We start from the raw sequence: 26,638 nt of genomic DNA on the forward strand, positions 1-26,638 counted from the left end.
ACTCCCTGACACTTCCTGTGTGATTTTGTTGCTCGTTTGTGGTTCAAGTTACTCCAGCTCCTCTGACCTCTCCATCTCCATGTTGATTTTGTCTTCATGGAGTTACTTCCTGTCACTTCCTTTCTCATGTCATCTGTCTTCTTTCCTGATCTGCCCTTGTCTAGTTTTTTTTAACCTTGCTTTGTCTGTTTTTTTCCTTTTTCTCCAGTATCTTCTTGTTTTCCTAGTTTTGTACCTTTTGTGGATCAGTTTTTAAAAAATAAAGCTCGCTTTTTGTTTTGCAGTATCGACTCTCAGAAACGCTCGTGCATGGATGTGAGTTAGTATAAATCAGTTGTATTTTGGATGAACTTTTTTTACTCAGAAGCATTATTTTAAAGCTCTAGTTACTAAAATACTAATATCAGATGCTTTATTATTATAGATAAAGCTATCATAAATAAAGCTAAAGTGATATGCATGTATATGGTTCTGCATGAGTACTCTTACTTTTGCTAAAAGCTAAAACTTTTGCGCTATTTAAATATGGAAAAATCCCACCCACTCCCTCCTCCTCCTCAATCAAAGTATGAGATGGGTGGAAATAAGCAAGAAGCTCCTCCTTCAAGCTGACAATATGAAAAAACAACTGAAAAAACAACTCTGCACTTTACTACACGTCGTTTCAGTCAGGCCCCTGGCAGCACAGCCACTGTGGTCTGCTGACCATCATCACCTGACACACAGTTATTTTCTGAGAGGATTAATTGTTATTAGTTATTGCATAACTGTACTAATAGAATAGTGGGAATATTTCTCTAGACATGTTAACAGAATCTCAGCCAGCATAAATCCAACACATCCGCAGGAGGTCGACTGTAATGGGACAGAAAAAGGGCCTGGACCGGATTGGCTTAAACCAGGGGAAGAACAAAACTTTATCAAATGCGCGTCTGAAAGACCTTCTCCAGTGTTGCCTCAGAGTGTGGGAGGATGAGAGCTGGGCGTATCAGTTCAGTCACTTGCACGTACGTCCTTGTTTTATTCGATATCACAGCTGCAGACATTTCTGGGCAGATAATGATAATAATCCTAACCGAACTCTTTGAGCCTCAGTCTGTTTGACAGTGTTTTTAAAGCAGAAACATTATAAGTGCAAGAGACGTGGCACTGAAAGAAAACTGTAACAATAAGGTTTGAAAGTTTTCACGAATGAGTTTCATAATGCTTTGTGTTTCAGAAGACTTCCAGAGTAACTTTTTGTTCCTCTTTAGTTTCTGCTTAAAATTTTTTCCTCACACTTGATTTTTTTCTCCTTTCTATTTAAAATTACAGCTCTGGCGTTAGATTATTATTATTATTATTGGTGTCAGGGTTAGAATATAAGAAGTATAGAGCAAGTATTACAATACAAACACTTGACTCCCAGTTTCAGTAAACTCCTCAATTTAAACTACAACAACTATTTTTATTTTAGTCAAAATGTAATATTAGTTACATTTTTATTTTTATGTAACTAAAATTAAGCCAAGCTAAGTGAGAAACAACAGTCAACATGCTTCTCACAGTTCGAGTTGAGCTGGTTGGAGCAGTGCACGCGTTATTCCAGCTGTAACGACTGAAAAATCTCCCAGATGGTTTTTACTGAGAGGGGATGGGAGGGGTGGTAACAGCTGGAATACTGGTCTACAGATATTTCAAGAATTAAATTCTGTAATTAAACATTTAGAAAGCGTCAATAAATCATTTCAGGCTCCAAACCGACAGCAATTTAACCTCATTATGTGGACTCCACAGTGTCTGAGACTGAAGGCTTCTTCGTCTCCTACTCATGAGTTATGGTCTGTGAGGGACAGCGAGGGATGATGGGAGGGCGGAGGACAGAAACAAGTAAACAATTGTCTGTTTTCCTACAGCAAGAAGAAACGAGGAACGCGGCGTGTTTTCAAACATTCTTTGCTTTTTATTCTCTTCACAGTTTTTCAAAGAATCACAATGAATAATCATAAAAAACAGACTAAAATAAAATAAACTAGTGCATTCAAGAGCTATGGATGTGGAAATGCTGAACAGGAGAGAGCTGGAATGCTTCGTATAATGCTGCAGTGAATGTGTGTGTGTGTGTGTGTGTGTGTGTGGGTCAATTCAGGTCACAATGGGGAGGAGAGGAAGCACGCAAACACACACACACACACATGCAAACACACAAAAGAGAGGCTCATTGGCACTTGTAGGACGGGCATGCGTGAGGAATGCCAACTCACATCGCCGCCCCTGTCGGGTCCGAGCCCAGCTGCCCTCCGCCTGCTCTGCCGACGGCCGCAGTGGCGGCATCAGCTTCGAGGCCTCCACACTGACTCACAGTGAAACTCGGGGAGCGTGTGACACATCAGCCACGCATGTGGGATTTTTGTTTTTTTTATTATCTGTGCTCAGCAGGGAGGGTTAACATTGATTCAGGTTTAATGGTTAACCATGTGGCCAAACTAAACCGACTTTAAACCAGCAGGGTCCCAGCGGATTACGTTTCACACATTGTGGCTTGGACGACTTGGAGGTCAGAAAAAACCTGACATACTGTATTTAGATCGACTAAAAATGGACCTGTTAAGGTCTCACCGTCACACTTAGTAACCGTGTAAATGTTCCTCACAGGAGGAATAAAATACAGTTTTGCCTTGAGAAGGTTTGAGAAAAGCTTCCTTCACAACCTTGACCTTTCTGTGGACATATTACACCACGAAGGTCGTGTACGAGTCCTTAAATAAATAAAGAAGAAAGAATAAATATTTTCTTATCTGGGGTCTAATTTTGAGACTGCGGGGGCTTTTGCAGTCACATCATCCTGTACCTAAATAACAGGCCTTACTTCCATGTTTAGAGTTTCTCTCTGCAACACACGGCCGCCTCACCCCTCCCCTACTCAATCTACGAGCCCCCCCCCAAGGACTTTCTGTAGCCGCGAGAGGATCTTCGACATATCTTTAGGGTCGAGAAATTAGGTAAAAATGAAACAGAAGAGAGACAGACTCCGATATTACGCATGTTTGAGTCATGGTTTGTCACAACGCAGCCTCTGAAGCTCGGCTCTAAACATACCTCTGGTCACATGATTTGTGCCCCCTTAAATCCACCTAACCACCCTGCTCGGTCCCAGCTCTGCTTTCCTAATCCTATAAACATTTTCTATGCGCATTCCTCCTTTGCTTCACCCAACATCTACCTCAGTCCCGCTTCTCTCTTTTTTCTCTTCCCTACATTCAAAAGCCACTCTGCAATCATCTGACCACAAGCTCTCCTCCGCTCAGTTTCCTTTAAGTTGCCTACACGTCTCATCGCTCTTTCTAACAACATCCTACACGCTCTCTATCTAACGTCTGAAATCTGTGTTGGTAAATTTCCTCAAACCGCTTCGTTAGGTCTAAAGTTTGGTTGAAGACACATTAAAAACAAACTGCTCAGAGCTGAGCTGCAGTGAGAAGTGGGGGGGAGGTATGGATCCTGTAATTAGCGCTGGCCTTGAGGGGACGCTGGGACAAAAATGCATGACTCAACAGAAAAAAAAAGGGCAGAAGCTCTGTGTCAGCTCTCATGCTGATGGCTGATCTCAGACCTTGGTTGTGAGTGGCCCTCCAGAAGAAAGAAGAACAACCCCCACTGTGTCCCACTTCACACCAGTGCAGGCCCAGGCTGGTTTGAGAAACATCTGGAACTGTTCGATGAAGCACATCTGTGGGGAACATTTCTGCTCCCCAGACAGGAAGAGGAAAGAGGAGGTTCATTCACCCAAAAAAAACAAAAGGACAGGAAGTCCACCTGGTCTGTGACATTTAAATGAGGACGTTCAAACACAACATGCTCCTTCGTGAGTGTCGGGGGAACGGGGTGAGGGGGGTGTACGCAGTGCTTTTACCAATTTTTGTATTTTTAAAGTGAGGTAGGGCAAAATTCAGAAACTTGTTCAACTTTCAAAGGGTCCACAGGTCCCGCCTCGCTGCAGGAAAAACAAACAAACAAAAAAAAAGCAGCATCACAATGGTTGGACCCCGGCGTGTCGGGGGGAGGGGGGGTGCTAATGAAAAGGTCCACAGAGAGATGAAACTTGGTGGACATTCTGTCTGTCACTTCTCCAGCAGCTGCTTCCTCTGCTGTTCCCACAGGGCCTCCAAGTGATCCGCCCTCTTCAGGGCGGCCTATCAGATGAGAGAGCATTGTTTAGACACGTCCATCAGTCATTCCTGCTCACTGTGCTTTCATATCATTCACGCCCTGACAAGCAGACCGCACGTCCTACCTCGTGCTGCTTCCGAAGATTGTTGACGGTTTCCTCCTTCTTCAAGATGGCCGACTTCACTCTGGTAACGCACAGACGAGAGGACGTTAATAAAACATTTCTGGGTCGTAGGTTTGGATTTGCTCATTTCACTTCCCAACCATGGGAGCTGAAACATGTTAAATTGGTAAAAAATGCTTTTTGTAAATATCCCCCACAGCGGCGGGGGTGTTTAAAGGTTTTCAGATTTCTTTTTAGCCCCCATTTGAAGAGGCTTTCCTTCTCCACGGGCTGTAAATACGGATGTGTTTTTAATGATCTGCCTGTTTAAAAATAGGTTAAAACGTCTCGCTGCACCATCTTGTGGTATGAAGTGGGATTACACAAATGTACAGCCCCAACGATAGTTCAGCTCCTGTTGATATCTCTTCAACACAAACACAAAATTGTGGGATGGCACGATACCACTTTTTTATGTCCGATACCGATACCGATATCATAAATTTGGATATCTGCCGATACCGATATGAATCCGAAATAGTGTGTTTTTTAATCAATAAAACTGTTTTTTTAATATCTTGCTGCATTTTGTATGAGTTCATACTCAATTTTAAATAAACAACAACACTAAAGCTATTCTGTTATACCTGTATGCAAAAAATACACTGCACCCAAAATATTTCATAGTTCAGCAACACTGATCAATCTAATAAACCTTACCTAACTTAAACCTGCTCCATCCTCCCTATTCTGGTATTTTAAAGAGTACTTACCAGAAATATTAAGCAACCTAACTAATAGGGTTGCAAACTCCCAGCAAAAAAATAGGGAACCACCCCCCACCCTCCACCTCATGATGCTTAATCGACGTAATCAACTTTAATTTGATGCAGGGTGAAAAAAAATGCACAGAAATAAATTATTTTTCAAGAATAATTAAATAGATTCAACATCTTTCTTCAACAGAATTGCAGACTGCACAGATGGTACCTTCCCAAAGGACAAAGTACTATAGCTTACTAGGGTATATTAGACTTAACAGTTACTATATACAGTAATGGACTTCTATACATTTTACATCAGATTAAAACTTTGGGTGTAAGATTCAGATAATTATTTATTAAAAGCTAGACATTTTAAATGAGAATAAGAAAGAAAAGTATGTCTTTGTGCCCCCTTTTCCCTGTTAATGCCATATCGGCCCCCCTGGCTAAACTTTGCTAGATCCGCCCCTGCACAGTTACCAGCAGTCAGCTACGTAGAAAAGGATCCTGGTGTAGAAAGTAATATTAAATAAATTCTAACAGCAGCTTATCAAGCTTAAACGTGCTGCTGTTGTTCCGCCGCTGGTTTCCTCTTTCTGGTGCAAAGTGGGCCAAAAACAAAGAAGAGAGACGGACTCGCGACAGAAAAGCCGATCAGCTGATCATTGATCAGTTTCACGATTGAAGTAGCAGCAAGAAGAGGCGGTCGCTCCATATATCGGTTGTTAAGCTTAACATGGGAACGCTTTACAAACATTCAGAGATGAACTTACACACTTGCTTTACTTCTCTCTGGGATAACTTCCTCGGAGATGAAATGCTGGTTTGGTAGTGAGGCTACAAATACACACAGCCGCTCTATCACATGACGCACACTGCTGCAACGTGCTATGGTTATGAGCCGAGTTACACCGTGTTGCAAGTTTTGTGAGGTGCTTTTTTGATATTTAATGGATCGGATTACATTTTTTATTTTTCGCCGATATCCGATCCAGTAATTTAGGTCAGTATCGGACCGATACCGATACGTAATATCGGATCGGTCCATCTCTAGTACAAAGTCACAGCAGCTGTTTCTTCACATTCTGCTGATAGAGTTAGTGTTTATATTTATATCCTTGTGGTGACATCTCATTGACATAATGGTTATGGTTATGCTAATCATAACCCAATTGTAACCCTGACACTAAAACCACATTTTTAATGTGAAAAATGCTTCAACTCCGTGGGGAGGGCTGTTGGTCCCCACCAGTATAGCAAATTTCAGATTTTGGTCCCCGCCAAGATAGGAAGAACCAGAACACACACACACACACACACACACACACACACACACACACACACACACTACAACTACGCATTCAGCTGAAATATCTAAACATAAGAAAAAATGTGTAATTTCAACAGCAGTTTTTCTACATAACAAGAAACATTGCTGTAGTAAATGAAAGAAATCTGAACGACTCTTAAACTCTAAGAATACATGAGTAAATTTACAGAAGCAGCTCTGGTGGCTCAGTGGCCAGACTGTGCTGTACTTATAAAACAGAAAGTTTCCATTAATTCAGTGATCTTGTTTTTTACTGTGGATACATTGTAACGAGCAGAAGCTTCTATGGCCAACAGTGAAAAGCAGGAGCTTTTCTCCAATTTAATTGTTTATCTCATATTTATTTACTTTGGTGTACTTCACATTTTCCAAAGCCATCCAGTGTTTGCTGGGCTGATTCTGGCCCCTGGGCCTTATGTTTGACACCCCTGGTTTACATGTGTCATGATCTGGTCTGCGCATTTAAATCTCAGTAAGGAAAAGAAAGCAAAGAGCTTGTAATATGTTCCTCAAACCCCAAAAAATCATTAAAGCATCAAAGAGTGATCCTGGCTTGTGTATCAGAGCCTCACAGTCAGACATCAGGGATATTTTCCTAAAGCTACACTGCCAGGCACTTTGGGAATGTATTTAAGTGGCTCTAATCTGTGTGTCTGATATATGTTGCCACAGTGAAGTTTGTTCATATTAAACACAACCTAAGCTTCAAATAATGAGGCCAGTGTATGTTCACATAACCGCAGGCTTTACACAGCGTTTCCTATTCTGTTTAACCCCACCCACACTCTGTTTAAATCTTGTGAGGCACAGGAAATGAGAAGACAGTCTGCTTGGTGGAGGAGCTAAATCAGGTTGGTTCAGATGGAGAATGAACTGAGGTGCTGCACTTTAGCATGTTTGCCTTCCTTATGACATTTCCTGACATTAAGAATAAACTGAAAAGGAACCTTGTATTTGTTATGTTAAATAGGATGCTGATAATTTAGGCAATCGTGTGTGTGCTGCCTTTGTAAGCTAGTCAGCTCCAGTTTCTGACTGAAGCCATCCTGCACCAGTGTTGGATGTCACCAGGGCTGCAGCCAGGTCGAACATCGGGAAAATTGCCACAGTACCTGAATGTTTATTAATCACATTCAGTGTCACTGAGCCGGCCTTTCTGTTCAGGAGGCAGAAACGTTTCAGAGCTACACTGAACGTCGCGTTCACGTTAATCAGGTCACCTTCAGAATCGCTCCAACCCTTCGTCCTTCTCGTGTTTCGCTTCTCTTACAAACTGGCAGACATTCAGTGGAGCTGCTTAAGTTTCCACCTTTTATTAAGTCTGAGCTTCACTTTCAAGCTACGTGCCAACATTCCTCTTTGCACCTTCAACAGGGTGAATCTGTAAGGAGCCAGCAGGCCTCTGACAGGACCTACTGAATGTTTGGACACTGCTGCTGACCTAAATCCACAGACAGACAGCTGGAGATGGTGACTCACTCACAGCTTTGGCTTCAAAATGGTTACACACATAAAACGTGAATTTTTTAATGTTAATAATTTAAAAATTACTGGTGGTACCCGTGGTACCTCTCAGCCTCCTCGTCCAGCGGTCCCCAACCTTTTTTGCGCCACAGACCGGTTTAATGTCAGACAATATTTTCACAGACCAGCATTTAAGGTGTCGCAGATAAATACAACAAAATAAAATGATACGACCAAGACAAAAACTGTGGAATTTTGTAAATATAATAATAAACCCAAATTCACTGTGTAATTGTGTAACTTTATTAGCAGCGTCCTCCTGAAATGCGCCAACAACACTGAGAGTAACATCCTCCTCACTGCCCTTTAATGCTCTCTGGTCGCTATGGTAACATGTAAATATTTCTTTCAAAATAAGACACACGACTACAACACAGGAAAGACCCAGGGAAACCGAGTTAACAATAAAAACCCTGAAAACCATAAATTTCCACCCGAGCCTCAACTCTCACGGCCCGGTACCAAACGACTCACGGACCGGTACCGGGGGTTGGGGACCGCTGTCCTAGTAGATAAAACTATGGTATCAAACCCTTTGTTGCCTCGTTCTCCATTTATCACATTCACAAGATTTTCAGGAAACCTGACCTCTGACCTTAACCTTGACTTTGAGCTCAATGAGATTCAAACTTGTCTGAGATTTTTATTAGGTGCCCTCAGGAATTAGGTTGGATTTTCCCAGTAAATCCAAAGGATGTAACATTTAGAGCCTCCATGTTTCTCATTAGTTCCCAGTTTCAACAATGGTCCATACTAGTTAAAGGTCGTGTTAGTAAAGAATTAGACCTGATATTTGAAGCTTAATTGTGTTTTTAGGGGTTTAAAACTGAAAAATAATACACCTCATTTTAAAAATTCACCATTTTATTCAAATCATTTTGTCCCTTCCAGCTTACCGTTGGTGGACTTCTGCCAGTTCTTCCTCTTTCTCCCGTGTGACCCTCTCCACCTCCAGCCGCATCCTCGCTCGGACTTCTGACACCTCCACCTTCAACCTGCGGTTCTCCTCCTCCGTCATCACCAAGCGGTCGGCAAACTCCTGCCTTATTACCTCCGCCAGGCTGCGGCGCTCTTCCGCCAACTTGTCCCTGGCCTGATGAGGGAAGTTGGAGGAATTCTACTGGATCTGTCATATTTTCTATTTCCGTGTCTACTTTCCACTTTCTAGTAAATGTATGTTGTTTTGTATGTTTTATGGCAAATAATCTTAAATCACTTGTAAGCTGCAGTTTTAGTTTCTCCCTCTGAATGATGCTCCTTACCTGCGTGATCTCTTCAGTCTCCTGTTCTTTCTGTCTAAGCGCGGCCTGCAGTCTGATCAGCTCTCCCTCCGTCTCCATTTGCTGCTTCCTCAGTTCCTGCTGCTTCTCCACCGCCGTCCTCTCAGAGCGCTCCAGCTCCCTCAGCTCGGCCTCGTACTTTTCCCTCACGCGCTTTAGCCTGTAAAAGGAATGCAAAACACAAATGTGACGTTTAATATAGTTGTTATTAACAAACTAAAAAAATGCTCAATGCTGTACTATTAATGCACATCCACATTAGAACATGATGTTGACACAGAAGGAATCACAGCTACTAAATGGGCCTAGAACCCGAATTTAGGTAAAAGGGGATATTTGAAAGTTTATCACTGATCTTTCACTAAACGATGACCCTTCATCTTTACATCTTACATCTATGATACAAAGCACAGAGATAAATCTGCCACCAAACAGCAGAAACTGTGGTGAATCTTTACTGGGCAACAACACGATTGGCTGCTATATTTTTTTGTATCGTATTTAACGTCTAATAATGCCCCACTGTCTAAATTTGGCACACACACACACACACACACACACACACACACACACACACACACACACACACACCTGTTTTCCGCTGCCCTCTCACACTCCTCTTTGTCCTTGCTGGTCTCCTCCTCCAGCGTCCAGATGGCGAGCTCTATCTCTTTGTCACGTTCTCTTCGCAGTTCTTCTTTTAGCTCGCGCTCACGGGTCAGCAGCCACGCTTCCTGTGGACACACAGAAACACGCATGCTGTTAGTCTACACGCATGGAACTGAAATCTAACACTGTCAGTTCAGCCTCATCTGTCATCGCGCCCTTTTTAATTCTTTTTCCACTGTCAGTGTTTCCGCTTTCTCTGAGTAACAGTTTCATGTTTTGCTACAAATCCACAGTTTGATTTGAGCAGAAAGCTGTAAAGTAGAGGTCAGCTGGAAACCTGCCACATGCATGTGTTGTGACATAAAAAGGGAAAAAAAACAAGCTCTGCTTTTCTCCTGTTCACATGAGTCACACATGTCAACACTGCTATCTGAAACTGATACACAAACTGGAAAAAGGAAAGGGAAGGGATAATCCCAGGCAAACAAGCAAGAGAAGGTAACCTAGATATCTACATGTCAGTTAGTAAAACACTTCCCACTGTCAGAGTATTCAGCAATATGAAGAAAAGAAGGAGCGAGTGAGAGCGGATGCAGGACAATGCTGCACAAACCTCTTTCTTCTTGTAGTTTTCTTCCCACGTCTGCTTTTCGATGTCCAGACGCTCCTGTAACGCCTTCATTTCCACCTAAACGCACAAACAACACTCAGCGTGAGACTTTCAGACGGACGCTCGTGGTGCTGATAGAATGCAGTCTTATTTCAGCTTCTTGACGCGGCTCTGCAGTGCTCACAGTCCTCACCTGATGTCTCCTCTCCTGCTCCTCTCTGGTCTTGTCCAGCTCTTCTTTGAGGGCTCGTCCAGCCAGAGAGCTGTTCTCCTCCAACTGCCGCCGCAGATCCTCCAGCTCGGCGCGCTGCCTGTGACACAAACACAAACCAGAGCTTTGAAGAAGGACAGAAACATCAACACTCATCCCATATGCCAAAAAACTGTTGACTCATTAAGGATGTGTTATATGGGAAAGGATCCTGTAAAGATCCATTAAAATAGCTCGTGCAGATAAACGTGACCTTTGACCTTACCTTGCAGCCAGCTGGGCCAGCCTCTCTTTCTCATCAGCGACCTCCTTGTAGAGACGCCTGCGCTGCTGCTGCAGAGACACCTCCTCCTCCTGAAGCTGCTTCTCATATCTGAGAGACAGACACACAAACACAGACGATGACTAAATCTGCACAAAAGCCTGTAAAACAATTAAAACAAACAGGCGTCTAATTAAGAAACAGCTGCTAACGTGGACTGGTGTGTGCCATGATGTGAGTAACATGAAAAGCCACAATCTTTATTTTTGTCTCTCATCTGAACCATGTGAACACTCCTAAAAATATTCATGAGCAACATGCAGAGTAAACTTTTATGATGAAATGTCATCTTCGCATCTGCAGGACTTGACTTTAAATTTAAAACTAAAACTGCGTAAGTAAATAAAATTCACTCTTCATTATGTAAGCACACTGATCTGGATGTCTGAGTTTATTTTAATATTTAATTAATGTAAAACGGAAACAAAAGTCTCATTTTTGTACCAAGTGAAACCTCATTGTTCCAAGTTTGCATTTTCCATTATCTTCAGGATTTCCACCAGTGAATTCCAAGCCCTGACTCCCTGCATGACCAAAGCACTGAGGGCTTTCTTGCAGCATTGAGATGTTTTGATTGGTATGAGCTACAACCATTAGGTTAGCTAATGTATCTCATTAATCTATTTAAAACTATGAAAACAGGAAAGGATTAGTGAAAGTATTAATGCCTTAATGATGCTGTTGCATTAGCAGGGCTTTCCTGCATATAAAAACACTGGTGCCCATAAAAGAGGTTTTGGCCTTTCACCAAAAGGAAATCACGAGGACTGTAGCTAAAGAAGGTTTCACCTTTTTTTTAAAATTGCGGTCAAATTTATCAAAATATAGAACACATGTTAGTCAGCTGATTGTAGCACAAGCACAAGAAGAAAAGGGCATGTTGGATGTTTTTTTCTGCCTCAGATCTCCTCTAATCCAAGGCATGAATGTGATACAAAGTAACAGGTTACACCCAACTCTGAGTGTCACCCCCCGAAAGGTTTACTGTGAGCGGGAAAAACCCAGAGTGCCTGATCTAAAAGTGTATAGAACATTGTGTGTTGGAAATTCACACAGTCTTGAAAACTGATTCCAAGACAGTTTAATGCTGATGTTAGCTGTTTCTATTGGTGCATTTCTTTGAGCACAGAGAGCTTATGGCAGGTAGACAGAGTATACTGTGACACGCCCACCTCTGTTTAGCTAGCTCCCGCTCTCTCTGGCACTGCTCCTCCTTCTCCTTCTCCAGCTGTTGACGGAGCTCCTCGCACTGCCGGACGTAGCGCTGGGCGGCCCGGTCGTCCGCCTGCAGCAGCTCCGCCTCGTGGAGCGTCCGCAGCTTCTTCAGCTCCTGTTTGTGTTTAGAGATCAGCTTCTGGATCTCGGGCTCAAGGCCTGAGAGGAGGAGAGGAGGAAGACAAATAGTTCATGCTCTAGATGGACAGGGTCTGCTCACAGGACAAACTTTTAATATTCACTTCTTTAATCAAAATCCTGAACGTGTTATTAAAAGTAGAAGCAAACACAGGAGAGAAATGCCTCTGAAATACAGTTCTATGTCCTCAGGCCTGCCACAAACACCTCATCAGCTCTGGCTGACAACAGCCTGTGACATTTCATGGAAGCGGCGCACAGCAGACAGAGCAGTGGAACAGCACGGTCAGCTTTTGGAAACTGTTGTTCATTTTGCCCATAATCTAAGCTACACACAGAATAACTGCTGTATTTGCACTACTTAGTTTATTTACCAGCATTTGTCCACATAAGTAACTGTCAAGCACATAATAGAGCTATGACTATGCCAAAGTAAATGAAAGGCCACACCTTGGACCCAGCAGACAGCAGATCATTTTACCACAGGCTGTGTGAAACTACTGGCAAAGAGCAAGACATCTTTATTAGAAAATGTTTTTTTTTGTCAACGTTAAGTCCAGTTTCGTGCACTCTGAGGTTCCTTGACATTAAATGATCTACTTAAAAGCAGTATTACCTTTTTAATTAGCCTCCATAAAGCTAATTGTCTGACATGAACCACTGCAGAGCTCGTCAATGAAAAAGACTGTGTTATATTACAAATATAGATGCAAGGCATTAAAAGCTAATATTTACCAGTTTATTACACACTCCTCTTAATAAATGAAGAGAATATTTAAATTCCCAGATTCAAATAAAAACCAGAACATGAATTAACTGAAATATTTTCTACCAGTTTTGAGACTGCTGTGGCCTTCAAGCTCAAAAGAAAGGAGTGGATGCGCTTATATAAGTGGAGCGCCCTCTGTTGGTATCTTGTTAAACAGCATAACAGACTGATTGCATTCATTTGCATTGAGATTATTTATCAAAGTGTTGTTTTCATTACACTGTTTTCTTATGTTTTTGCTGTCATATTGTGCACTTGTGTGATATAACAGGTGCTAAGCAGGAGATCAGGGACGTGAAAGTCTGAGTTTTAATCAGCACAGAAAAAAAGCTGAAGGTCTGTTAAGACTAAACCTAAACAGAGCTTCTTGTCTCCCTCCCGTCAGCCTCAACCGGTCAGTTGAAAAGGGAGTTTTTCCTTCCTGTTCCTTCCTACCAAGTGCTTGGTCATGTAAGGGTCATCTGATGGTTGTGGTTTCTCTGTATTATTGTTGGGTCTTTACCTTAAATATTAAGAGCTTTGAGGCGACTGTTGTTGTGATTAGGTGCTGTATAAATAAAACTGACTAAATGAAAATATATTTCATGACACCGTCTGATACCTTTGTCAGAAAACCGTGTTTCAGATCTCATATGAAATCTGAATGAGTAAAAGGCGATGTGTGAATCTGAGAGCATGGAATCAGAAATATTTATTTTCTTGAAATATGACTTATCCTAGCAGCCTTATAAAGTGAACAAAAGTCTTGTTGATAAAAAGGAAAGGTTTTCCTGGAGCAGGGTGGCATTCTTCCTGTTTCCCTCGTGTGTTTAAGCAGCGTTTTGGTAAAGTCGCTGTAATCTCAGATTTCCAGGCTCTGTCTGCGCTACCTTTGACTGTGATCTCTTTGATCTTCTTGGTTTTCTCATCGATCCATTTCTCCCGTCGGATCTTCTCCGTGGCACTCATCAGGTCTTTTAACTTCTTGATCTCCTGTTGAGCGAGGGAGTTGGGAAGGGGAGAGGGAAAAATTATGGTCTCAAAGTTAAGCGCCACCAAAATGATGAAGCTCTTTAATACACAAGCAGCACAGTATCTGTCCTCCTAAACAAAGTAGGGTGCTTTTAGGTGACTTTGACACTGGGACAGCGATGGTGAAAGGTAGGTAATAAGAGGGAAAAGTAGGGTTAAAATCTTTGGCAAAGAAAAACTTAAATAACATAAAGAAGTGTAAGCTTTTTCATCTGAATGTAGAGATAAATGAAAGAGACTCACATGCAAACAGACTGGCCAAGAGAAACAGTGTGTGGAAAAATGAAATGACAAATGATGGAAGAATAAAGGAAATGACTGTTCCAAAGATGACTAAGTTAGAAGAGGGGAAACAAGTTACCTCGCACAAGGGACCGAGAATTTGCCACACCTAAAAGCGGGAAACAAAACGTGTACAGACAAGAAAGAAAGACAGTGAAGAAGAAGAAGGAGGGGAAATAAAGAGAAAAGAGAAAATTAAACAAAAGCAGCACTGCAAGAAAGCACGACATAGTCACGTAGGAGGCAAAGCAGAGGCAGGAGATATCTGCAGAAGCGCTCGGGACTTCTCTTACCATTTCATGCTGCTCCTGCATCTGTGCGATCTTCTTGGTGTACTTCTGGTCCACCTGCTTCAGTTCTCCCACCACTCCTTCACAGCGCTCGCTCAGAGCCTTTTTATCATTGATGAGCTGAAGAAACATCAAACATTTTTCAGATGTGATGTTTGAAAAACCACTGAAACACTCACCAGGAAAACATCGAAGACTGTCGAGACAAGCCCATCTTGTTTACCAACTCTTTGCATGTGTGCTGTATTGCTTCATCATTGTCTGGGCCATCATCGACCTTTATTGGCCTGATTATACAAACAAGGTTTGAAAATATTCGAGTAGAAGCCAATAAAATGGCACAGATATGGAAACAATTTATTTTATAGCTGCAAATATGAAGACGAACCACATACATTAATAACAAAGATGAAACGAGTGCATACCTGATCGATGAAGGTGAGGTGTCTCTGGATGGTGGATTCATATTGTTCCTTCTGGAGCTGGAAGTTCCTGCTCAGCTCCCTCTCCGTCTCCTTCACATGTCTTATCGTCAGCTCCCTCTGCTGGGCCTGACAGACATGACACGAGCTGTAAGCACGACCATCTAAAGCAGGTAAAAACAGCGACAAGTGTTAATCTCCCCTACCAGAGCGGTCTGCAGCATGTTGACGGTGCGTTTCTTTTCCTCCAGCTCCAGTTTGATCCTCATCATGGAGCCGGTGAGTTCGGCAGCAGTGGCCGACGCCTGCTCGACACCGGCCAGCTCCTCCTCAGACAAAACAGCCTGAAAGCACAGCAAAGCCAATATGTCATCTTTCAGTTTTAGATAACACAACAAGGGGACAGACTCACAGAACATCTGTCCACAAATTTAAAGGGCTGGCTTAACTAGATGATCCTCAGCAATATGGGGAAAAAACCCGCACACAGTCACAGTGCAGTGAAATGTTTATTCTCAGCCCACAGAGATTTATGGTTATTTTTTAACCAGTATACCTAACTGCGTTTCCTTTACTTAAACATAATACATGTTTTGTTCATGACTTCTGTTAAATATTCTAAATCAAACCTTTTAAGAACCCAAACTGGTCAGAAAAGTTCAAATCTGTGTCAGTTTGCTAAATGAAGTATATTGTGGTGCTTTAGCCAATAAACTCTGACCTCTCGGTGTGATCCTGAGGTGACAGAGCGAGGCCTCTCCTGCTCTGACTTCTCCATCTCATCCAGGAAGCTCATGATACTCTGCAGCTTGGCCTCAGAGAGCAGGGCGCCCCCATCTGGCAGCGCAGGGTGGTGGCTCAGCTGGCCGTGACGCTCCAGGTTATCAGTGGTCAGAGAGTTGGAGTCCCCGTCCTTTAATTACAGCCACAGTCTCATTGTTAGTTCACAAAATTTCTTACAAGAAAAACCATAAAGATTAGTGCTACATAACGAGTAAATGAGCACTGACCTCATCAATCCAGGCGTATTTCTCTTTGCGGTAGCACTTCGGCTCTGACAGCCTCTCTGGCTCCTCCTCTAATAGCTTCAGGGTGTCCAGCAGCTCGTTGAGGGTGGTTTTAGACTGAGCCCTGCTGGACGAGGCTCCCTGCCTCTGGTCCTCCACGCTCACCGACCTCTGCAGGATCTCCTGGAGCACAAAGAGAGCGAATGTGTTTAAAAATGATCAGATGCAAGAATTAGCAACAGGAAATGCATGGTAAAACAAGAAATATTGGAAATTTTCATTTTTACCTGGGAACACTGAGAACCTCTGCGATTGGACAGAGCTGGGGAAACGGCTCTGAAGCTGAGCTCGCCCAAGTCAGCCACAACATTTAAATTAGAGTCTGTGGAAACAAAGACACTATTTATGTTAACTGCAACGTAGTTCGATTTTGTTTTAGTCTTTAATAACGTGTTTGTGGACCGAGACACACAGACCTGTGTTCTTTGTTTTAACATCTGTGGGTGACATCGGGTAGTTGTTGTTGCTCGGTGAGGCTGGACTTTTGTTGGTCAGGGAAATCTTGGGCGGTTTTTTACGTCCTCCCACACCAGCCTGCCTCGAGTTTTCCAACTCCACCTCCAGAGCGTGCTGCGTCTCTGCGCCCTGCTGCACTTTTATGTGCTGCAGTCCCTGTGTCACACCAACAGAGGGAGACGAAGGAGAACTTAAAGAGAGGGAGACTTTTACATCACGACTATGCAAATAGTATTTTCATTTAAAACATCACTTAAAAGCTCAAGTAGGGATTACCACAAAGCACGTACATCATGCGTGTTTGTTTTGGTAGCAGTGGGGCGGATCAGGCGAGCTTTCTCCTTACGGATCGGCTTCCTCTCACTCGTCTGATGCTGCTCCTGGGAATTGTCTTCCTCTGCTCTGTCCTCCTGCAAAACCAAAAATATTTATTTAACATATCAATACAAAGAAGACATAAAGAATCGATAACCTGGAGAGCTAAGCAGGTACCTGGGAGCACTGAGAGCCTCTGTGATTGGACAAAGCTGGGGAAATGGCCCTGAAGGTCAGATCACCCAAGCCAGCCACAACATTCAGATTAGAGTCTGTGGAAACAAACAATAAGTCAATAAACATATTACTGCTACATTATTCATGCTTATTCATAAAACTCTCCTGGCAATCAGACAAGACTGTAGGTAGCTGTAATATTTGTATTATAGTGCTGAATAACGACAACCAGGGCTCTTCTACGCTGTATGTTTTTATAGACTACATGGGATTTTCTACTGAATATAAATTACTTCCTATAATATTTGTTAATGAAAAATAAAAAGGAAATCTACACAATGAGACATTGTGTCCTAAAATGAGCTGCAAACACATTAACAGTAATTGTGGGGGATTCAGCAGGTGGAGGAGGCCATCTACTAATTGGAAAGATGGCGGTTCAAGCCCTGCTGCTTGAGTCTGCGTGACAATCTTTAGGCAAGATACTGAACCGTGCTCATCAGAGTGTGAATGTTTGATAGAAAGCACTCAGATGTAGGAAAAAGGGCTTTTATGAACGTGTGTATGAATGAGACACGTTAGTAGAAAAGCACTATAAAGAAACTAAAGTGAAATAATGTGGACCTGTGTTCTTCGTCTTAACATCTGTGGGCGACATCGGGTTGTTGTTGCTCGGCGAGGCTGGACTTTTGTTGGTCGGGGAAATCTTGGGCGGTTTCTTTCGGCCTACCACAGCGGTCTGCCTCAGGTTTTCAGGCTCCGCCTCAGCTGCGTGCTGTGTGTCTGCTGCAGCCTTGTGAGCTCTTTTCTGCTGCAGCTCCTGTAACAGACCAGCAGGGGGAGATTAACGTAATGCTGATGATAAAACTGTGCAGCACTCAGACACAAAGTGACAATCAATGTCTTTACAAAGTAGACTTGGATCCGCAAAGCCTCCTTTCATATATAGACATGGTCCTCTTAGTTTTACACAGTTGCATAACACCCAACAGCAAACAGCAGGCCGGAAAAAATGAAGTTAGTGCCAAAAACTGCAGTTCCAATAATTGAGGCTGGCTATAAAAACAACTCAGTCCACAGACTCCAATTTTAAAATGTCCAACTTTACAGCAAAAGCACTAAGTTGAGTCCTAAACCAATGGGTGACCTCACAGTGGCAACATCCATCTTTGATATACAGTCTGTGGTTGCTATTGTAGTTTTTAAATGAAAATCTTTATTACGAAGGTCCAATAAAACGTGTTTCACAATTGCATTATAAACTATAACATCCAAGATTAAAGCTATCTGAGGCTGTTCTGCTTCAGCTTAATAACTTTAGCAATAAAAACTGCTGTGTAATCAGAGGTGAGCACCTGGATGGCAGCGAGGCGGGCAAGACGAGCTTTCTCCTCACGAATCCGTTTCCTGTCTTCGTCCTTCTTCTGCTGCTGCTCCAGGCGCCTCTCCTCCTCTGTTCTCTCCTCCCACTCCTTTAATGGGAGAGACGCAGATTGTTTCAGCGCAGCCGCAAAACAAAGAGAAAAACAAACCCAGTTAATATTACGCCGAATAAAAGGGGAGCTTTGAGACAGCCTGCAGGGGCACATAGATACCTTTCTTTTACTGGCAAGGATGCGTTTGAGCACCGCCTGGTTAGCGTGTCGCCTCTTGGCATGGCGTCTGTACCAGCGCTGAATAGTGACCGCCGCATGATTCACCTGCTGGATAAACCTGCAGATACACAAGAGAAGTGCTTGTGGGTTTTTTGGACAAACTTCAGTTTTACCATTACTTTCAGGTCACCCAGACTAAAAACAACAGAGCAGCTAACACGCACACAGTGGAAACACTGTCCTGTGGGTCTGACCTTTCAGCCTCCTCCTCTGTCACCTCCCTCCTCCGCAGCAGGACAGGGCTGCCGCGCTGAGCTGACACTGGGGATTTGTTGTTGGAGGCGGGGGAGGTGGTGGAGAAGTTTTTCTGGGACTTAGTGAGGGAGCCGCTCTCCAGCGACACCTCGTCGTTCGCCGTGGCCTTCAGGATGTTACTGAAAGAAAAACGGAAAATAAAAAACTTAAAAACTGCCCTGCAATTTAATCGAGATGCATAACGGACTGTAAATGTGAAGACAATCGACGACTTGTCACTGAAGCTGTGTGAGGGAGCAGCTCTTTGATTTCGGGACATACTTGAAGGAAGGTTTCTGGTTGGAGCTCTTAGGTGTGAGCGGCTTCTCCGAGTAGTTGTTGTGTAAGATGGTGGTGACAGAGTTACCCACAGCTCCCTTGTTGCTCCTGCGCAAAAATAACACAACCAAAACAGGACAATCAGACTCTCATCAGTTCATCTTTCCTCACTTCATCCTCCCGCAGGCATTAAAATAACTAAGACATATTCTTATCCCATTACAATCTCAGCCCACGCAGTATTTTTTTCCTGCCATATTTCATGGAAGAAATATTCTGTGTGGGTGGAATTTTCTGAGGAAAACATCAGCTGCTGTGATCAACAGGTATGAAATACGAGAAGCGGCTAAACATTGAGAATTCAGCAATGCAAGGAGACACCTGGACTATTGTGTGTGTGTGTGTGTGTGTGGGAGACGAGGCCCACCTGTTGTTGGCAGTGAAGCTGGCAGCCAGAGCGATGCCAGGCTCTCGTTTCTTCAGGCTGGTGGGAGAGTCCATGCTGCCGGTGCTGCGGGAGCTGGAGTGCAGGGGGAAAGCTCTCGGCTGGTCGTCCTTAACGGTGGAAAACAAACAGTCGTTACACCCTGAAATACTGCAAAACACGACAATCTAGAAAGTGTGTATTACTGGAAAGACACAAAGACTTCGTTAAACATTGTTACTGGTTACTTCAGCTGCTAAATAACTGAAATGTATCTGCTTGTAAAGCCATACTGTTTCAACCATTCATCAGCTTTTTATCAGCACTCTTTGTGTGCAGCACGTCTTCAGCATTCAAACATTTCCAGACGAGAAATGTTTGAATGCTTCAGAGAAGAATCCCTGTCGGGTTGTTGTGGAGTTACTGTACGTTGTAGTTTTTATGAATACATCAGTTGGAACACTTGACAAACTTGACAAAATAAAACTTTTGCAGAAGAGAAACCCGCAGCGAGCTGCAGTAAATAATTCCTCTATGAAAGGTGTAAATATGATGACAGAGTGGGAGTGAGATCGTAGGTAAATACCAGGATGTTCCATGTGGTTCTGTCTGGCGAGGTCTTGCTCAGGCTCGCCAACTTCTTGCGTCCATCGGAGCCGCTGTCAAACAGGGCCAAGAAGTCCTCCCTCTGGTCCTCACTGAGGAAAACAAACCAGACAGGAGTTAGACCACAAACGCAGACAGATGATATCAGAAAGAACATCTGCATGGAAGGATACCACTGAGAACAGAGTGTTATGAAGTAGCGCTCACATTACTTCGCATTACTGCTACTGTTACCACGATTTTCTTTTTTTTCTGTTTTGACAAAATAAATAACATAATGAGTCCTAATCGAGTTAGTACCCACATTTTTCACATTATTATGTCAAAGTTTGACAATGTGCATCTGTCTACTTCACATTTTAAAGCAGGCTAAGTACAGCTCCAAAACACCTGACGGTCAGCAGCTCTAAACAGGTGTTACTCTGAGGGACATTCACAAGCTTGATGCTGGTCATGTGGTGGAGAAGGTGCTGCCAATAACAGCTCAGCGTCTGGACTTCTGTAAGTTTCCTTGAAGACGTTTCACCTCTCATTTGAGAAGCTTCTTTTCAAGGAAACTTAAAGAAGTCCAGACGCTTTTCTTTCCAAGCTCCTTAGACTACGATGACCTGGATGACTGAGAACCTTCACAGACATAAACAGAAGCAGATGTACAGAGGTCTACTCACCATATGGATACTTAACCATCATGTGCAAGCTAATTCAAAAGTTTTATGTACATATTTATTTCTCGCTGTAAGGCCAGGACTCTCAAACTATCTCACTGTGGCGGTCCTTAGCCATGTTTTGCGCAGCAGAAAAAAAAATTAATGTAGCTACGGGAGTGCCATAATGTGCAAACTAGAGCAAAATCAGTTAAATCTGACACAAATGTAGACTCGTAGACACATCTTCCCAGAATAATGATGTGAGGCTATTAATACCCGGTTAAGAATATTAGTCAGTTGAGAGCTGTAATGTTTAAAGAGTGATCAAGATTTGTGAACTGAACTGCGGTTCTGGTTCTACTACCTGCAGCTTTACTTGATTTAGCTTTTTTTGCTATTTCAAAAAGACTCAAATGTTACCTGTAAGCCAAAAAATTCTTGAAAACATCATTAAATGTGGTTGAAAGCACTATCTGGGTGCAGCACGGGGGCGTAGCAGTGACACAAAGCAGAAACTTGAGCTGTGGCTTTTAGTGGGAGCTTCTGTGATAAATGTTGTAATGACAGCTGCAGAAACGCATCTCATCCTTACTCTTGTAGCCCCAAGCACTGGAATTCAATATGCAGCAGCTGACCGTCTGCTGGGGGGAGTATGGACTGGGTTATGGATCCCATGTAAACGCATGCATATGTTGATCCCACAGCTCATCGTGCAGCCTTCAAATAGCTTTACGCACCAAGCTGTCCGTCGTGAGGCACAGATGTAGGGTGACCTCCTGTCTGCCCCGGCCTCTGCTGGTGTTTCCGTCTGTGTAAGTGCATAAATGAGCGTGTGTGTCTGTGAGGGAGGGGGCTGAAGCCAGCTGGCCCAATGAAAAGAAATCTGACAACACTATTCAGGCTGCACATTCCTTTACTTTTTGCTTTAGGAGGAGGAAGCAGGAGAGAGGGAGAGGGCTGGTGAGTGACCCAATGACAGCCTGAAAGGGACTCTGGAGACTTTTGGAGGGTGAGGGGAGTGCTTAGTATGTCTTTACATTTAAAGCCCCTCAGCTTTGCATCCTCAGAGGCAGGAAGGGGAGAGCGGCAGCTGCCACACAATGCAACCACAGCATGCACACACACTTCTTCTCCTTTCACTGTGTCCTGGTGGAAGGGGGTAACCTGACCCCAGAGGTCCCAGCCCTCCCCCTCTAATGAGGGACAAAGCAAGTCTCTGCACCCTGCAACCCCCAGCAACAGCCACCCGGCACCCCTCCGCTCTTTATCATGCAAGAGCCGGCGCGCCAAAATTCCCATTGTCCGAGCTGCTGGAGCTTCAGGGCTGCCAGCTGTTGCTCGCTGAAGAGAGGCACTTTGGTTTAAAGAGCAAAGGCGAAAGAGACACACACACGGCTTCAAGCCTGCACATTATCTAAGATGTACGCATTCTTTTTGACTACAAACACAACCTTCATATTTCAGATCTTGTGCGTTAGTGGAATGATGCTTGATGATCTAACAGAGCCTAAAAGCAGGTTTTCCCAGGCTGATTAGCAGAGTATGTGTCTCAGTACAAAGTGTTCTGTATAAACTGCAGATTGTCAATGTCAGAGATAAGGAAAAAAAATTCAGGGCTACAAATGTCGAACAGTCACAGTGTGCTATTACCGACAGAGGTTTGTAATAAGGAGCAGGAGCTTATCCAGGTAACTCAAGGTTTAACGCAAATCATCAAGCATCAAATCATAATCAGTTCTCCAGAAAACAGCATCAGACGTTGTTTTCTTTCTCTGCATTCTTTGGTGAAGCTTTGCTTTTTTTCTACTGCTATAAACAATTTTATTTTCTCAGTGCTTCAATATAGAATACCAGATAAGTAAAGGTAACTAAAGTATTTGTCAATCATTTATCAAATTTGTATGTAGGCTACGTCTCTATTTGAATTCTGTTTTTGTATTTATTCTTCAGACTGCAGACTGTTCAACATCCCTGTCACTGCAGATGAAAGAATACAAACTAAAACTGTGTCACGCACATCTAAACATTAATTTAAGAGAGTAAACAACTGTTTTGATCTTAATGATGGAGCTGTGATACCGATAAGCGTGTTAATTTACAAATTCAGCTTTTCTTCCCGGCTTTAAATAGACTGAATTTTATTAGGACAGCAGCTCTCTGTGTAAAGCCCACACACATTCAAGCAGCACTTACTATACTTTCCCTCTTGCACACACTCGCATTCTGCTGCTTTGCCCACAGCAGCTGTATTACTGTCAGTGTGTATTGTGTTTTTAACCTCCACATATTTTTCCAATAGTTTATCTTCCTTTGTTAAAATCAGTCGCTCTGCTGCCAGTAAGATGCTGCCAACATCGTCCCTTTGATGTGAACACGCTCACAGATAGATTGATAAAAGCTGGGTTGATTTATGACATTAATAATCATATTCACGTGACTGCTTAGCCTGATTGCTGATGTCAGCAGAAGTGCAGCTGGGTAAGTAAAAGACATCTTGAAAATGTTGAAGTTGCTTCATTGTACAGGGCCCAGATGTTTATGAGATTCTATGTTTGTACCTTAAACTGATGTTGGCCTGCTGATTGACCTGCGTGGTGCTGTTGGACCGCCTCAAGTTCTTGATGGATCGCGAGCTGCCAAAGCTGGTGTCGCTCTGCAGAATAAAGAGCATTCCAGACATTATGTGAAGAATTCAGAAACAAGCATTCCTACATTCTGATTTAATTATCTGTGACTCACTAAAGTGTTGCGTTTGCCTCTGCTGTCACCCGCCACAGAGACAGACACAGAGCGAGAGAAGTATTTCCCCGGCGAAGCACTGCTGGGCCTTTTGGACATAGACAGCTGGGAGCCTGACAAGCTGAGATCCAGGGCGTCTCCTGAGACACCTGACGGGATGGACGAAGGGCTGCGTGTTGTATGCATCCTTTAAAAACCTGGAACAGAGTTGAATCGACACGGTTGAATCGACACATGCCATTTCCCTGAGGATTCAATGTGTGACACCACAACAATAGAGGAAGTACCAGCCATTTTTTCCTCTGCCCGCTTTGTTTCCCGTGGTAACCAACAACAACACCACGCACTACTTTTACACCAGCTTAAAAACAGAGAGATGTGCAAACTAACAAATGATCATGACGAACGGCTGCATAGATTTGAGCAGATTGAATGCAGAAAAATAGACTAATATTGTTCAATAATATTGAACAAGCACTTAGATATATCAAGCTCTTAATCAAGGGTGGGCAAAGTTTTTCCCAGAGAGCCATTAATTAGTTGAGTTTACATCATTACAGTAAAAAAAGCAGAATGATTTAGAGGTGCATTTAACTCAAGGATAAAAGGCAAAAAAACAGTTTGCACAGTTAATATTTGGTAAGACTGCCTTTATTGTTCAGCACAGCCTGAACTCTCTTCCAAGTATCTTCAGTAGTTCTCCAGGTTTCTTAAAGGACATTCAAAGCTCTTCTGTGGATGTTCACTGCTTTTTCTTTCTCTGTCATAATGATCTGACACTGCTTCAGAAATGCTGATGTCCAGGCTCTGTGGAGACTGATCCATGATACTGCTTTTGTGTGTTTTTCTTTCCATATGCTTTTACTGCAAAATGAAGCCACTGCCAATCTGGCTTTTTCCAGAAGCTACTGGATAATTCCATCAATTTTGACAGTCCACTGGCTGAAATGCACTCCCAAAGAAAAAGTTTGAAAGACCTTCAGAAAGCCTGGAGAACTACTGTTCAAGACTACTTTAAAAATGGCAAGAAATTCGGAGTCATTGGAAGCAACATATAAAGAAATGAGTGGGGTGGAGTTTATCACAACGTTCTTCTCTTTCAGTAACCGTATCTACCTGCTTCGTGGATGAATAAATTAGCAGTTAAAAAAAAGAAAGAATCCAACATAAAATGACTTTACTTAAGTCATTTTATGTTGGATATCTGCTCCCCACCTGCACTGTTTGAAAACCACTGGACTAAAGGAAGGTCAAAATACCGAAAAACCTCCTACAACAAAGTCGCTCAGTTACCTTAATTTTTATGGAAAATATTCCCAAACTTTGGAATCTGCAAATCTTCTGTGATGCTTCCAAATCTTTAATTACACCTCCAATCAACCTGTGCTTCCTGCCACAGGTGGTCACCTGAGACTCTTCACCTGACGTCAGCTGCAATGCCCCCCAACAAATGAAGAATAACACCTGTCACGTTAGTTTTAAATGCCTCCAATTAAAACGTCGTGCTATAAATAATGCGATATTATCGGTACCGTGAATTATTTTTGGACCTTTTATTTATTTCGTCTGGTTCGGCCCACTTAGCACCAAAGAGGGTCGTATGTGGCCCATAAACCTGACAGATCTCGCTGCATCTTTATCACGAAATCTGGGAACTTAAACCATAAATAAAGCATATTTGAGGCATGAAGCTACCGTGAAAGTTTACCTTTCCGAGCAGCTCTCCTACAACATGCTCGCTCCCGACACTCCGGCAGGTGTATCTCTGTTAACTACATTAGCAAAACGTCCATTCTCAACCACAGGAGTCTGTATTAGGCGTTACAAACGAGAAACTGAAGCAAAACAAACCCCCAGCACGCTAACGTTAGTTACACTAAGCTAACGTAGTTATTACAGCTGCGTAAGCTTGGTCTCCCTGTTGGCTAAACCTGTGAAAATCGCAGTTTGTCTGTTGTACCCTTTAAAAGCATTAAAACACAATAATCTATCAATTCACTGCTTCTGATTTGCAAATCAAATCTGTAATGCAGCTCTGATGTAGCTCAGCTGGTGAGAAATCAAATCGCCTGTTATTTAACTGAAGTCTGGTCAGAGCTAACTGTTCACTCCTTCAATGTTGTCCCGTCAACCTGCCAAAAACGCCCGTCGTAAAAGCAATAACATCAGCGTCAAGTACTTACTTTAAAAGCTGGATGGCACCATAGCTGGAGAGCCTGAGGACGCCTCACGGATAGTTAATCCCCAACACAACCCCCTGATAACCAGTGAAAGTAGTCCGTTGACTCACAGCGCAAATATAACGCTTTAACATCATCGCTGTGGCAACACTGACAATCGCCTCCCCTCGACGTCTCTGATTGGCAGAAACCAAACTAAAGCTTCCTCATTCTTGCACCTGATTGGTAGTTCAGAGGCGTCTGTATGCTGCGCATATTTGAGGGGGCTTGGAGGGGGCGCGTCTCAAACCACGGTTTGGTTGACATTGCAAAAAAGGAGACGTGAAGGAAAAAACGAGATTTTCTCTAAGTTATTGTAAAATAATTCGCACATAGCGCCGTTATATGCTTTGAGAGTGAGCTGACCCAACTTAATCTACCATTACATAAAGTTTTCCTTTAATACGGCTCAAGAACAAAGGCTTCATTCTTTATAGTCATTACATGCTACTAACTGTTTGTATTGCTGACCGGAAAGGCAAGAGACCTGGCATAAAGTCTTCAACAACTAATAAGCATTTATTAAATGTTAACTATAAATTTACCTTCTAGGTACTTGTGGTTATAATGGCTAATATAACAGGTTACCCTCAGCATTCTGGTTTACATAATAAGAGCATGAGAAAATAAGAAAATCAAAGCCAGAAATTCAAGTTAAGCTAAAATGTGGCTATAATTTGTATATAAAATTCAATAGCGGTACAGTTAGTGCAAGAATGTGCAGTGTTCACACAAAGAGTATTTATCACTTCATACTAAAAGACTCAGACCATTTTTTTTTTCAATCTAAT

The 26,638-nt window shown here is 42.9% G+C and overlaps 1 protein-coding gene across 5 annotated transcripts; it reads right to left on the reverse strand.

The window, feature by feature from the left end:
- Positions 1-1,919: 1,919 nt before the first annotated feature.
- Positions 1,920-25,966, reverse strand: cep131 (centrosomal protein 131). Of its 5 annotated transcripts, none has more exons than XM_005453657.4 (30): positions 25,812-25,966; positions 23,629-23,825; positions 23,448-23,542; positions 20,223-20,334; positions 19,640-19,767; positions 19,216-19,320; positions 18,894-19,073; positions 18,640-18,757; positions 18,400-18,516; positions 17,669-17,864; positions 17,045-17,139; positions 16,843-16,962; positions 16,513-16,708; positions 16,324-16,418; positions 16,040-16,219; positions 15,751-15,942; positions 15,236-15,373; positions 15,033-15,158; positions 14,611-14,727; positions 14,397-14,426; positions 13,894-13,996; positions 12,075-12,276; positions 10,846-10,953; positions 10,563-10,680; positions 10,373-10,447; positions 9,742-9,884; positions 9,133-9,310; positions 8,767-8,963; positions 4,274-4,334; positions 1,920-4,172 (listed from the first exon to the last, which is right to left on the reverse strand). In XM_005453657.4, exons 2-30 carry the CDS (start codon positions 23,812-23,814, stop codon positions 4,101-4,103), a joined length of 3,783 nt encoding a protein of 1,260 aa, XP_005453714.1. In that variant the 5' UTR covers positions 23,815-23,825; positions 25,812-25,966; the 3' UTR covers positions 1,920-4,100. The 5 variants fall into 5 exon arrangements, with proteins under 5 accessions (XP_005453714.1, XP_019217899.1, XP_005453715.1 ...); XM_019362354.1 differs by lacking the exon at positions 25,812-25,966 and adding an exon at positions 25,337-25,355; XM_005453658.4 differs by lacking the exon at positions 25,812-25,966 and adding an exon at positions 24,922-25,075.
- Positions 25,967-26,638: the final 672 nt, after the last annotated feature.

This window comes from Oreochromis niloticus, linkage group LG8 (assembly GCF_001858045.2).
Source record: "Oreochromis niloticus isolate F11D_XX linkage group LG8, O_niloticus_UMD_NMBU, whole genome shotgun sequence".
In the NCBI taxonomy this organism is placed as follows: domain Eukaryota; kingdom Metazoa; phylum Chordata; class Actinopteri; order Cichliformes; family Cichlidae; genus Oreochromis; species Oreochromis niloticus.